Below are 15,572 nucleotides of genomic sequence, written 5' to 3'. Positions count from 1 at the left end.
GATATATAATATTTTTTTATCTCAATCAAATTTTTTAAAAAAGACTAATAATTTTACTTATGTTTATAAAATTAAATTTCAGTTTGGTGATTAACTAGTTGGCTAGTTTTTAAAAAGATAAAAACTCACGTGTAATTATTTTTATGTAAAATTGTAATTTGAGAATCGTTAAAAAATTTGATAAGTTTGACTAAATTATTATTTAACAATTTTCAATTTTTAGTTTCACATAAAGACAACTACTTATAAGTCTTCACTTTTAATAAATATATTATTACTACTTATTTATTTTTATTTAAATTTTGATATTAAATCAAATTTAACATGACAAATATATGGTTAAATTTAATAAAATAAATATTTTAACATAAACCTCAAAAAAGTCATTTATAATTTATTATGGAGACAATCCTTTATTAATAAATAATTTAAATATACATAGAAATATTATATACATCTAAATTATCCATTAATATCCCCCAATTTTCAATCCTAAATTTTAAACCTTCTAAACTATTAAACTTTAAACCCTCTAAACTTTACATTTCAACCTATAATCCTCTAAATCCTAAACTTTAAATTTCACACAATAAAATCTTAAATCTTATCCCTAACTTTTAACCACTAAACTCTACATATTCACTCGTCGATTCTAAATCTTAGACCCTAAATCATAAATCTTAAATCATTCAACTTAAAATAACCATATCTAACATTTTCTATCATACAACATTAATAACTAATTCCATGCATGCCACCTCTTACCAACTAACAAATAAATCTTAAACTAAAACATTCCATCTCAAATAATGTCTCAATTTATACATAATATACTTCACGTGTCAACAATTATGAGATATGTCGTCCACTAATTAACTAAAATATAACATTTTTCCTCCATAAATTATTATACATTGCATTAAGCCAAACTAATTGCAATTTAAAGATGTTTATGACAACACAATACGACACCACATATACTAATTTTAAATGATATAATCAGTCTCATAACTAAAATTTCTTAAATATTCATAATGTAATGATATAATTACATATGCATTCATCAACCCTAATAAAAATAGTCCATCAAATCTCATGCAACAAAATTTAACATTCTTATATTGAGCCTATTATTATTATTCAAATATGTTTAATAATTAAAAAATATTAGTTAAAAATAGTTAAAAAATTTTTATTTAGTATTTATTAATTATTGTAATAATTAATAAACACTAAATAAAATAAATTCTGACTATTTTTTTACCTAATATTATCGATTATTATTATTATCATCATTATCATTATTGTTGTTGTTGTGACTGAATTTTTTTACCTAATATTACCGATTATTATTATTATGATCGTTGTCATTATTGTTGTTGTTGCTATTATAATCGCTACTATTGTTCTTCCTGTTTTCCAATTTTTCACTCATTTAGTTAGTGTTAGTTCTATTAACATGGTTTTTGTTTACCAGCAACTAATTTTTCCCAGCTTTAATCATTGCTACTAATATTCTTCTTTTCTTACTGATTACCAAAAATTAAATTGACCCTAAACCGTTAACATCTTTCTTTTGATTATAAAAAGAGAAAGTATGAGGAGCCAATGAAATATTTATACAATATGTATAATGGAAGTTTAGAGAGTATTAGAGATATAATCATTAGTGTTACCTTTTCCCATCAGCTGAAGTTTTTGGGATGAGTGGTATCATATATGGTATTAGAGTGCTAGATCCGTAAGGTCAAGAGTTCGAACTTTAGTGAACCCCAAAATTAGTTTAAGTTTTTGGGAAGATGTTTATTATCGCTAGTATTCGAATAGTTATTCTAAATAGTATGGGAGATGTTCATTTTGTAACTCAATAGCTCATTGTGTCTCATTATACACATTGTACAAATAGTCCATTGTCTCCCTAGCGAGATCCTTATAAAAAACAATGAAACCATATCCACATTTTACATAAAAAAAAACATTAGACCCATGCAAAAACGGCCCATAAATCAACATCTTTAACATTAAGATTAATTTAAACTAATCACAATAAGATGGATGACAACATAATATAGAGCTCTGATTTTGATTCAGTAATTATCGACGTTCCTCCCAGCATCGATGCCACGTGTATAGAAGTAATTTTAGCCACGTATTTTCATCACCTAAATAAGCAATATGCGTTTATCACCATAGTATTTACCGTTTATCCTAACCCATAGGATTAAGGCCTAAATTTTATGGAACTGACCTATTGACAGTACTAAATACGATATATTCCAAATTCATAACAGAAAAGATAATATTGTCAACATCTAGAAATCGACTTATAAAATTAGTCATTGAAGAAATGGTTGTGAAATACCAGTATCTGAGTAGGATGGGTAAATATTTCTTGAATATGAAAGCATAAACAAATCTTTAAGGGAAAATTGTTATTTCGGTGGGGCAAATTATCATTTTTTTAAAACCCAATTACGGAGTCTAACAAAAAAATAATTAACTTTTAGTCAATAAATAAGTAAATTCAATTACTCACAATTTTTTAAAATTATCTTTTTCTTTTATTTTTTTTTCCAAACACCATAATTTCAACTAGGTGAAATATAAGGTAAAGAGCAAAATTTAAAGATGTGCTTAGGTGGCAAAATCCAAACCATACATTCTAAAACCACACTTTTTACTTAAAATCGTAATTCTTCACAAAAGCGTCACCTAATGGAAAAAAGTAAATTAAAAGATTTAAGAGAAGAAATAATTAAGTTATCAAAATTAATAAATCAAAAATTAATGATTTTAACTAATGTTAACTGTAATGACACCGAATTCTTAAAATCAATACAAAATGATTTTTTTCAAAATCTTTATTTTACTATAAGTTTTATTGAAGGACTTCAAAAACTTGAAAAAACTTATTTTTCACGTAGAATTTCTAAAAAATGTTACCATGGAAATGATTCACCACATCTTCATCATACCTTTAACCCACAATTAAACTCTATAGTAGACATGCTTGAAGAAATATTAGTATCTATAAAATTTCAAAGAAATAAGGAAAAAGAGAATCCCAAAGAAGAAAAATTTCATAATATAATCAATATAACAGATTTAAAAGTAAAACCACCACTAAAATTATGAATATCGAAGAAAAATTAGAAGAAGTTACAATACTTTTTAAACAATTAAAAATGGCTCAAGAAAATAATATTATGGAACAAGGATTTCAAATAGAAGAAGAATTAGTAAATTCTGAAAATATAGAAAATGAAGAACACATCTTAGATTATTCAAGTGACGAAGAACCAGCAATTCCAATACAAGTAAAAAATGAAGCTGGAACATCCAAGGATAATCAATCTCAATTTAAATGGGAAACAGTTTTTGATAATTATGCTTTTAAAAAAGGGTTTATAAATAAATATTCAAAATATACAAAAATACCATCAAAATACGTTCCTAAAATCCAGGAAATGGAAGGAGATAGAATGCTCGATTTAGACTGTAAAAAGAATGAAAAAGAAATTTTCGAAAATTGGTTGAATTCCTTTTTATTAGAAGCTTTTACTAATCCAAAGCTTAGTGAATTGTCTGGAAGAGATATTTGGAATTACATAGGGTTTCATACTAAAGGAACTATAAGAGATTATATGACATCAATAGAAAATCAAATAATAGAAGATTTAGCAACAAAAACAACATCTTATGATAAGATATTATATATAATGATGATTCTATATAAAGAATTTTTTGGAAAAAATATTATAGATCATAGACAAGAAGTCTATAATAAAGAATATCAAGAAGCAAAAAACCATTTAGTTAATATTCAGATATACGATCTATGCAATGTGGAATCTTATATATGTGAATATAGAATACATTATTACAAATTAAAAGAAGAAGATAAAAATTATTATCCTAGTTCAAATATAAAACTTGATTGGAAAAAATTAAAGAAACCATTAAGAGTTAGAATAGCTGACAAATCAATACATAAAATTGACCAAAAAGCAGAGATGGTTGAAATTTTTATTCAAAATTATAGGTTCATTGTTCCATCTATATATATGTTAGATTCTGGAATGGATTTTATCATAGGAAATAACTTTTTAAAGCTATATCATCCATTCATTCAAGAATTAACATATATAGTTTTAAAAGCTCCACACGATTCTTCAATAAATCAAAAATCAACACGTATAAAAATACCAACTACTACTATAGATAAGATCTTAAAATTCAAAATATTTTCTATATTAGAAACATGTTATTTAAATTTATACTTTCAGATAAATATCCCAAAAAATAATCTTGAAATAAAGATAGAACAACTTTTAGATGAAATTTGTGCTGAAAATCCTTTAGATATTAAAAATACAAATAACGAATTAGTAAGTACTAAATTAAAAGATCCTATAAAAGAGATAAATGTTCCAAATAAAATTCCTTATTCCGCAAGAGATAGAGAAGAGTTTTCACTAGAATGTAGAGATCTTTTGGAAAAAGGAATTATAAGATTAAGTAAAAGTCCTCATGCGGCTCCAGCCTTTTATGTCGAAAACAATAATGAAATTAAAAGGGGAAAACGAAGAATGGTTATTAACTATAAGAAGATGAATGAAGCAACTATTGGTGATGCTCATAAACTTCCAAGAAAAGATTCTATTTTAGAAAAAATCAAAGGAGCAACTTGGTTTTCATCTCTTGATGCAAAATCAGGATATTGGCAACTTCGTTTAGACGAAGAAACAAAGAAATTAACTGCTTTTACTTGCCCAACAAAAGAATCAACAAGTGTGTTGCTCTATGAATGGAATATATTACCATTCGGATTAAAACAAGCCCCAGGTATTTATCAAAGATTTTTGGAAGAAAATCTAAAAAGGTTAAATAAATTTGTTTTAGTGTACATTGATGATATACTAATTCTTACAAAACAGGATAGAGAAGATCATCTTCAAAAAATTATTAATAGTTTTAGAAAGACACTGGAAGAGGCAAAGGAATCCTTCAGGAAATATGAAGCTCTCCATCCAGAGCAAACCTTAAAAAGAGCAGATAAAGCTCCAATTCAAACCCAGAGAACAGGGATAATAAGAAACATTCCTACAAGGGCTGAAATCAAGGAAAAGAAAAGGGTCTGTAGATCAAATCTCAGAGAAACTCTTAACATAGTCCTGAATTGGACTGAAGAAAAAAGGGCAATTTTGGGATATTATTCTATTGCCAAAGAACAGCTAACAAAGCTGGTTATATTCCCAGATGCTTCCCCATCTGACACCTATCAGTTTTTCCAATATGGATTAATTGATACAATTTTAATTTTTAATGACCTAAAAATTATTAGTGAGTTTCCTACAGGATTCGTTGATGCAGTAAAGAGATTTAAAAATATGATTGACAATGTAAATCCAAGGGATATATCCCTAAAATTTACAAACAGTCAACCTATTTTTAACGAAGAAGAAGAATGTTTGGTTCCAGCACACCAAGTAATATTCATGTCCGTCTTCCCAGAAAATTTTCAACCAATTGATCAGATTCAAGATTTAACGATTTACAGTCATGAAGGAATGTTAGCCAGCACATTAGAAAGGGTCTTTGAAAGAACTCAAAAAATAACGAAGGAATCTCACACAATGATTAATTATAAAAGTAGAAATACTCTGCTTGTGTCCAGTAAAAGAAATGAAATTGTAAAAAGAGAGATGAGACTCTTGGTGGAATTTGAATTAGCATTCTACAACTTATCTGGACTTTTAGAAAAGCTCCCTGAAGGGATAAAGAGGAATCTCTGCTATTTGATAAAAGACAGAGAAGACCACAAGTGCCAGCTATGTGCCTCAGAGCTATCTGAAGAAAGCAATAATGAAACAAAATCAACTCACATGATGAAGGAAGGAGACAATGCATCTGAGGGTCACATGATAAAAGAGGAGGACAGTGCATCTGAAGCATCTCTCAACATTATTGCATAGTGACGTAAGCACTTAGGTCATAGAGCACCAACAATGTAGCTGGTGCAAAAGAACAAAACAATGACGTAAGCAATGACGTCATAAGAAGGGTAAGGATGGGAATTGTCCATCAAACCCAACTATTATAAATAGGTTGCTTAGGCAATTGTAGAAGCATCAGACAATAGAAAGCAGGAGGCTAAGAGTACTCATATGCTAGGAGAGCAAGGAGGAAGCTGCCAAGGCGATTCTATAGTCTGAGGAAGAATTCCCTTAGGAAAAATAATTCTAAACTCCCCTCTGGAGATAAAAACACCTTATGTAAAATATACTAAATAAAGGAAGTTTTTTCTCCAGAAAGGTACATCTTCATCCTAGTCTTCAATTATGAATTATTTAGAAAGTTTAGAATTAACAGAAGAATCTGATTATTATAGATTAACTGCTTTATTAGATAATGAAAAACAGGCTGTTCTAAAAACAGAATTAAATCTCAAATCAAATGAAAACTTTAATAAACAAAATCTCTTAAAAGAAGTTTTTAATAGAAAAAATATAATATACTATGAAAAAATTCAACTTAAAGCCCCTATAAATTCAACTTGGCGGATTTTATCTTTATAGGGGCTTCAAGTTGAATTTTTCCATAGTATATTATATTTTTTCTATTAAAAACTTCTTTTAAGGGATTTTGTTTATTAAAGTTTTCATTTGATTTGAGATTTAATTCTATTTTTAGAACAGCCTGTTTTTCATTATCTAATAAAGCAGTTAATCTATAATAATCAGATTCTTCTGTTAATTCTAAACTTTCTAAATAATTCATAATTGAAGACTAGGATGAAGATGTACCTTTCTGGAGGAAAAACTTCCTTTATTTAGTATATTTTACATAAGGTGTTTTTATCTCCAGAGGGGAGATTGTAGATGCCAACTCCAGAGGGGAGTTTAGAATTATTTTTCCTAAGGGAATTCTTCCTCAGACTATAGAATCGCCTTGGCAGCTTCCTCCTTGCTCTCCTAGCATATGAGTACTCTTAGCCTCCTAGCATATGAGTACTCTTAGCTCTCCTTGCTCTCCTAAGAGAATTCAAGGAATTCAACCAATTTTCGAAATTTTTTTTTTCATTCTTTTTACAGTCTAAATCGAGCATTCTATCTCCTTCCATTTCCTGGATTTTAGGAACGTATTTTGATGGTATTTTTGTTTATTTTGAATCTTTATTTATAAACCCTTTTTTAAAAGCATAATTATCAAAACATGTTTCCCATTTAAATTGAGATTGATTATCCTTAGATATTCCAGCTTCATTTTTTACTTGTATTGGAATTGCTGGTTCCTCGTCACTTGAATAATCTAGGATGTGTTCTTCATTTTCTATATTTTCAGGGTTTACTGTTAATCTCTTTTTATTTTAAAATTTAAAAAAATAGGATAATAATTTTTTTATAAGAAACCTATTTTTTAATTAATTAATTAGAATTAACTTTACTCCTAATTAATTAACTAACAGAATCGTAACGATAATTTGACTAATTCCGTTGTTCCACACATCTACAACTAACCCAGTTGATCATCTATTAACTGAGGATGAAAAAAAAAAAATTGAAAATTATATTTTTCACTCTCACACGCGTATATTCAATTCAAAACATGGATGGCTTTGATATAACTACACCGAAAATGGCAAAATGCTATGGGAAGATTTTCAAGCATACTGTCACATATACCAGCCACTTTATTAGTACAACAATATACCATGTATGGATCGGTGGCTAGCTAGTAAAGCTTTTGTCATCTTGCATGGTGTATATTGACGAAAAGATCCATAAAAAGGCAGAAAAAAGATACCTAAAAATAATAAATTTGTGACTAAATGATAACTTGTATTAATAAGTCAAGTCACATTAAAATAAATTTTAGATGGCTAGAAGTTGATAGGCTCTGTAAATAGTAAATACAGGCCCAGATATAATTGGAACAGGCAACTACATTGAAAAAATAGATGGAAATTTGTTGTGTTTAAATTTGGTGGGCATAAATGTACTGGTGAGTTTGGTTTAAGATAAAAATAACAATGCATTTAAAGATTATTTTTTGAATCTCACTTTTTTTTAATTATACCAATATGATAAAAGATTACTTTTTTTTCTTAATCTCAGAACCAAAAATTTTATGTTATAATGTATTATAATACTTGTGTAATACTTGAAATAATAGGACGAAAAATGATAATTTTAATGGCTAATAACATTATACTAGCCTAATGATAAAATTGCATCTCCAGAGGTCCATTATTTTCAGAAAAAGAGACCAATAGTAGAGCATTGGTTCTAAATGCTAACACAGTTAAGTTAGCTAAATCAAGAATCATTTATAAGCAATTAATGCTACAACAGTACAGCCCATCAAGAGGGGACACATTTTTTCTACAACATCCATCTATAATAAGACAGGTTTATTACACACCATGTTTTGAATGTTCTAAAATGCACTTCAGTTATTTCCCCTGACATTTCAATCGTTTTTATTTTTTAATTAGTATCTCAATGGCTATTATTTACGGTATATCAGTGTGACAATGTACCAGTCAAATACACTGGTACATGTGAAAGTCTTTCTAAATTATGATGCAAAGACACTTATTCGAATATGGAATATGATAAAATACAAGACATACAATACACACAAATTTAAAATTTTTAAAAATACGAAATTGATGTGTGATATTTAAATATATTTAAAAAAAATATTTTTTATTAAACCACAATTAAACGTAAAAAATAAGCAATCTATGGACAGCATCTTTGTGGTAAAAGTGGTGAGTTGACCAGCGTACCAAAAATGGGGCCAAAAACTCCCATTTCAAGATATTAAGATAAGATAAGATTTCAGTTTATATAAGTCCAACTCTATTTCAGTTTATATAAGTCCAACTCTAAGCTACATACACAACACCATCCAATTTCTCTGCTTTGTTGCTACTGTCGCTTCCGAACATCTATGGCTCTTGCATCACATGATTCCGATGCAAAACTTGAGAAACAAGAAGATGATGCCTTTATGTTTGCGCAAATGGCATGTTCAGTTGTGGTTCCAATGGCTGTGAGGACCACAATAGAGCTTGGTGTATTTGAGATCATAGCAAAAGAAGGCGAAGGTGCAAAGCTCTCAGCAAAAGACATTGTGGATCGCATTGGAAGCAACAACCCTGAAGCAGCATCAATGTTGGATCGTGTTCTAAGGCTTCTTGCAAGTCATTCATTACTGTCTTGTTCTGTTGTTGAAGATCCAGAAAGCTCTAATAACTTGCACCACAGGCTACTGTATAGCCTCTCACCTGTTTCCAAATACTTTGTGACTGATGCTGATGGTGTGTCTTGGGGACCCTCTTTGGCGCATCTTCTGGATAAAGTCTTATATCCATGCTGGTCAGTAAACGCATTGCATCTTATCTTGGATTTTTATGCCCTTTCACTAAATAAATTATTCTATTTTATTAATTTTTTATCTGTAAAATTATTTTATAATACATATATTTATTTATATATTGTCACATACATTATTAGTAAAAATAAAAAGGATAGAAGAGTAGAAAATTAAATTTTAATTAATAATTAATTGTTGTAAAATAAATAAATAAAGAAGATAAAATAGATGACTCTAGTATTAATATTAGCCAATATAATTAACTCAATATATATATATAGCAACTTATTTGTAAGAGAGAGAGAAGAGAACAGTATATAAAAGAGAGAGTGATTTTATTGTTTCTTTTGTGTGTTAAACCCCTATTTATACATGTACAAGACTTTACTTTTTCAAACTATATTAAATACAGTCGTCCTTAAGAAACTGTATCTTATGGAAAATGGGCATCCACATAAGGTGTGATAAGGTATTCTTATCACAACACTCCCCTTGAATGACCATTTAGAATTATTGCCTCGTTAAAACCTTACTAAAGAAAAATCCAATGAAAAAAACTTTAGTGAAGGAAAAAGAGTACAATATCCTTTAGTGATGGGAACTGCCTCATTAAAAACCTTGTTAAGAAAAACCCAATGTGAAAAAAAATCTTACCAAGGAAAAAAGAGTACAATCTCCTCCTTTTGTCGACATCAGTTAATGTCTCGAAATCGGCGCATCCCAATCTCATGTACCAATCTTTCAAATGAGGATTTTGGGAGTGACTTTGTAAATAAATTTGTCAGATTGTCACTTGAGCGGATCTGTTAGACATCAATTGTCCCTTGATTTTGAAAATCATGAGTGAACAAGAATTTGGGAGAAATATGCTTTGTTCTATCACCTTTGATGTATCTACCTTTAAGTTGAGCAATTCATGATATATTATCTTCAAACAGGACATTTGGAGCTATCTTATGATCAATCAGTCCACATGATGACAGAATATATTGGATCAAACTCCTGAGCCAAAAACACTCGCGACTTGCTTCATGAATCGCTAGTATTTCGACATGAGTAGAGGATGTTGCAGCAATCGTCTGTTTCGTGGACCTCCATGATATAGCTGTTCCACCATATGTAAACAGGTATCCTGCTTGAGATCTTCCTTTATGTGGATCAGACAAGTAGACAGCATCTGCATTGCCAACTAGTTGTGACTTGGATCTATAGGGATAAAACAATCCCATATCAACCGTTCCATGAAGATATCGAAAGATTTGCTTGATTCCACTCTAATGTCTTCTGGTTGGAGAGGAACTATACCTTGCTAGTAAATTCACAGCAAATGATATATCGGGTCGTGTATTATTAGAAAGATACAATAGCGCTCCAATGGCACTAAGATATGGTACTTCAGGACCAATGATATCTTTATTCTCTTCTTTAGGATGGAAATGATCATTCTCCACATCCAAAGATCTTACGATCATTGGGGTACTCAAGGGATGTGACTTATTCATATAAAATCTTTTCAATATCTTTTCTGTGTATGTTGTTTGATGATTAAAGATCCCATTTTTCATATGCTCGATCTGCAAACCGAGACAAAATTTAGTCTTTCCAAAATCTTTCATCTCAAACTCTTCTTTTAGAGTTTTAATAATTGTTGGAATCTCTTCAAGAGTTCCAATAATATTTATATCATCAACTTACACAGCAATTATAATGAACCCAGATGCAGATTTCTTTATGAAAACACATGGACAGATATCATCATTCTTGAATCCATTTTTGGATAGATACTCAATAAGACGATTATACCACATCCGTCTAGATTGCTTTAGACCATATAAAGATCTTTGCAATTTAACTGAGTATAACCCTTGCAAATATTCATTGGATGGTTTAGATATCTTTAGTCCTTCAAGGACTTTCATATAGATATCCCGATCTAATGAGCCGTATAAATAGGCTATTACCACATCCATTAAATGCATATGCAATTTATGATATGCAGATAAACTGACCAAATAACGCAATGTTATCGCATCCACTACAGGGGAATACGTTTCTTCATAATCTATATCGGGCCTTTGTGAAAAACCTTGTGCCACAAGTCGGGTTTTGTAGTGCACAACTTCATTTTTCTCATTAAGTTTTCTCACAAATACCCATCGGTATCCAACAGATTTTACATCTTTTAGTGTACGGACTACAGGTCCAAAGACTTCACGTTTTGCAAGTGAGTCTAACTCAGCCTTCATGGCTTCTTTCTATTTTGGCCAATCATTCATTTGTCAACATTCTTCGACTGATCTTGACTCAAGATCCTTATTTTCATGCATGATATTCAATGCCACATTATATGCAAATATTTCATTGACAATTGTCTTATTTCGGTCCCATTTCTCTCCTGTAAAGACATAATTTATCGAGATCTCGTCATTTTCACAATTTTCAAGTACCTGAACGTCTTCTGGTGTTAAAATTATATCAGAATTTTGGACAACTACAGGTGCCTTTACTATGTCTTTTTCAACAGAAATAGTATTTACCTCTTTTCTTTTTCGAAGATTTTTGTCTTTGGAATCGACAGGCTGCCACGCTTCTGGCGTGAATTTGCTTCAGTGGCTACTTGTCCTACTGGGACATCAATTCGAATTGGGGCATTTTCCGCTGGTATATAAGATTTGGTTATCCTCTTTGTATCAGAAAATGCATCAGACAATTCATTTGCTATTCTTTGCAAATGTATAATCTTTTGAACTTCTAGTTCACATTGCCCTGATCGAGGATCTAAATGCATCAAGGATGATTCATTCCAATTAAGTTCCTTTTTAGGAAGCTTATTCTCTCCTCCTAATGTTGGAAATTTTGATTCATCAAAATGACAATCTGCTAATCGGGCTTTAAATACATCTCCCGTTTGTATCTCAAGATACCTCACTATAGAGGGAGAATCATATCCAACATATATCCTTAATTTTCTTGGGGTTCCATTTTGGTGTGATTAGATGCTGCAATGGGAACATATATCGCACACCCGAATATTCTTAAATGGAAAACATTTGGCTGCTGGCCAAAAGCTAATTGCATAGGAAAGAACTTATGGTAACTCGTTGGTCTCAAACGAATAAGTGTTGTGGCATGTAAAATAGCATGCCCCCAAACCGAGGTTGGGAGATTTGTTCTCATAAGGAAGGGTCTATCAATTAATTGGAAGCGTTTAATAAGTGATTCTGCTAACCCATTTTGTGTGTGAACATAAGCTATTAGATGTTAAACACTTATTCCATTAGCCATACAATAAGCATCAAATGCTTGGAGAGTAAATTCACCAGCATTATCAAGACGAATTGCTTTGATTGGATTTTCTAGAAATTGTGCTTTTAATCGAATAATTTGAGCCAGTAATCTCGCAAACGCCAGGTTGCGAGAAGACAATAAGCACACATGTGCCCATCTCGAAGATGCGTCTATTAAGACCATAAAATATCTAAAAGATCCATATGGTGGATGAATAGGTCCACATATATCACCTTCAATCCTTTCTAGGAATTCATAGGACTCAAATCCAATCTTTACTGGTGATAGCCTTAAAATTAACTTTCCCTAAGAACATGCAGCACAACAAAATTCACTAGTTTTAAGAATCTTCTAGTTTTGTTAGTGAATGTCCATGAGAGTTTTCAATAATCCTCCGCATCATGGTTGTTTCCGGATGACCCAATCGATCGTGCCAAGTTATGAATTCATTTGGGCTAGTAAACTTCTGGTTTAGAATGGCATGTGATTCAATTGCACTAATCTTGGTATAATATAACTCAGATGAAAGTGATGGCAACTTTTCTAATATAACATTTTTATTTGAATCATGAGTTGTGATACATAAGTACTCATGATTTTCCTCATTCATAGTCTCAATATGATATCCATTTCGGCGAATATCTTTAAAGCTTAACAAGTTTCTTAGAGACTTGGTAAACAATAGTGCATTATTTATTATGAATTTTGTTCCTCCGAAAAATAAAATTATAGCTCTTCCGGAACCTTCAATCACATTGCTTGAGCCAATAATAGTATTAACATATTATTCTTTTGGCACAAGATAGGTAAAATATATATTACTTTTGAGAATGGTGTGCGAACTTGCACTATCCACAAGGCATGCATCTTCATTATATATCCTTGCCATTTTCTTCAAAGACAAATAATAATAATAAAATGAGTAGTATGCACAATTAAATTGAACACTTGATCGGAATTATTTTTCTAAAAAACACTGTACATAAAAATAATGTCATATACTAAAATTTTATTTTAAAACTTGACACATTTAATGATTTCAAAATTCATAAACATTAATATTTTATTATTTATATACATCATATTTAAAACTTAAATACATAGAAAATAAAACTTAACAATAAGTTCTTTACATTATTTATTTACATGGATACTTAACAATTTCACATATTAAACTATTCCATCGTTGATCAAATGACCAATATTTTCTTCAGGATCCTCAAAGAAATCAGATACATTATAATGAGTGGTGAAATTTGCAGCATCATTTGAAACAAAATTTGTTTCATTTCCTTTGTCATCCATTTTCAAAAAGATACTTGATAAAGATCAACTAGGTGCCTTGGTGTACGACAGGTACGCGACCAATGGCCATTTCCACCACAGTGAAAACACTTATCCTTTGTTGATTTATTTTGCCCAATATTTCTTTCTTTATCCCACTTCTGGTGAGATCCTCTCTTTTGAACATAATTCCTTTTCCTTCCATAATTTTTCTTGTTGCCAAAACCTTGCCATTTAACTCTTCTGGAGTAATGATTTACCGCATTTACTTCAGGAAATGGGGGCGGCGCCAGCTGGGCGTGCTTCATGATTCTTTAAGAGCAACTCATTGTTGCGTTCAGCAACAAAAAGGCAAGAAATTAACTCATAATACTTTTTAAATCCTTTTTCTCGATACTGCTGCTGCAGGAGCACATTCGAGGCATGGAAGGTCGAGAAAGTTTTCTCTGATATATCATTATTAGATATCTTTTCCCCACATAATTTCATTCGTGAGATGATTCGAAACATTGCCGAATTATATTCATTTATGAATTTAAAATCCTGTAAACGCAAGTGCGTCCATTCATATCGGGCTTGAGGAAGTATCACCGTCTTTTGATGATTGTACTTTTCTTCAAGGTCTTTCCAAAGATCTGCATGATCTTTTAATGTGAGACATTCATTTTTCAAACCTTCGTCAAGATGACGACGAAGAAAAATCATGACTTTGGCTTTATCTTTCTGTGATGCATTATTTTCAGCCTTAATGGTATCTCCAAGATCCATTGAATCAAGATGGATTTCAGCATCTAATATTCATGATAAATAATTATTTCTAGATATATCAAGAGCATTAAATTCAAGATGAGAGAACTTCGACATAATAAAAATTTGTTACCTGAGTCTTCCTAAAATTTGATCAGAGTCTCGTGCTGATAACGTGTTGTAAAATAAATAAATAAAGAAGATAAAATAGAAGACTCTAGTATTAATATTAGCCAATATAATCAACTCAATATATTGAATATATATAGCAACTTATTTGTAAGAGAGAGAGAGAAGAGAACAGTAATGAATTAATTTTTAATTTGTCAAATTAAAAAATATAATAAAAAATAAAAAGTATTAGCTAATTTTTTTTATGTAAAATTAACTCTTTTAATATTTATTTTTAAAAAAATATAAAATATAAAATATAAAATTTGAAAGTAATAACTTTTTTAGAATTATTTGTTATGCTAACTTGATAATTACGGCTGACAGCAACTACACCTTAGGTTAATCCTTTAAATCCAATTAAAAACCGACTATTTTCAATGATTATTAGTCAAATATTTTTAAATTATTATTTCACTCTTATATTATTTTTCTTATTTTAAATTATAATTCCTTTATTCTGTTATTGAGAAGTTCAAAAACAGAGTAAAAGTTATTCATGGGAAGATAGAATAAGCTTGTGAACCAATCAAACTAATTTGACCCTCAGAATCAATTACATTATAACAAATTATATCTGATTTTGACTATTTCCTAACTAATAAAGATCTAGGTGTATCGTTGATAATATAAATTAAAATTTAATTTTATGAACAAATAATTCATTTCAGGAGTTTTAGATATAGTTAATTATTTTG

At 29.9% G+C, this 15,572-nt stretch overlaps 1 protein-coding gene across 2 annotated transcripts in view; it reads left to right on the top strand.

Moving 5' to 3' along the window:
• The window catches only part of LOC107606821 (anthranilate N-methyltransferase-like), a 16,192-nt gene continuing 9,491 nt past the window's right edge, over positions 8,872–15,572 (top strand). The window contains exon 1 of one of the 2 annotated variants that reach the window (XM_021107406.1): positions 8,872–9,386. In XM_021107406.1, the coding sequence (XP_020963065.1) occupies positions 8,959–9,386 (428 nt within the window). In that variant the 5' untranslated portion in view covers positions 8,872–8,958. The remainder of the gene's footprint in view (positions 9,387–15,572) is intronic. The other variant, XM_021107405.1, reaches the window with a different exon arrangement.

This window comes from Arachis ipaensis, chromosome B07 (genome assembly GCF_000816755.2).
Source record: "Arachis ipaensis cultivar K30076 chromosome B07, Araip1.1, whole genome shotgun sequence".
Taxonomy (NCBI): Eukaryota; Viridiplantae; Streptophyta; class Magnoliopsida; order Fabales; family Fabaceae; genus Arachis; species Arachis ipaensis.
Note: the sequence above shows the minus strand (reverse complement) of the source record. Positions and strands in the feature narration are given on the sequence as shown.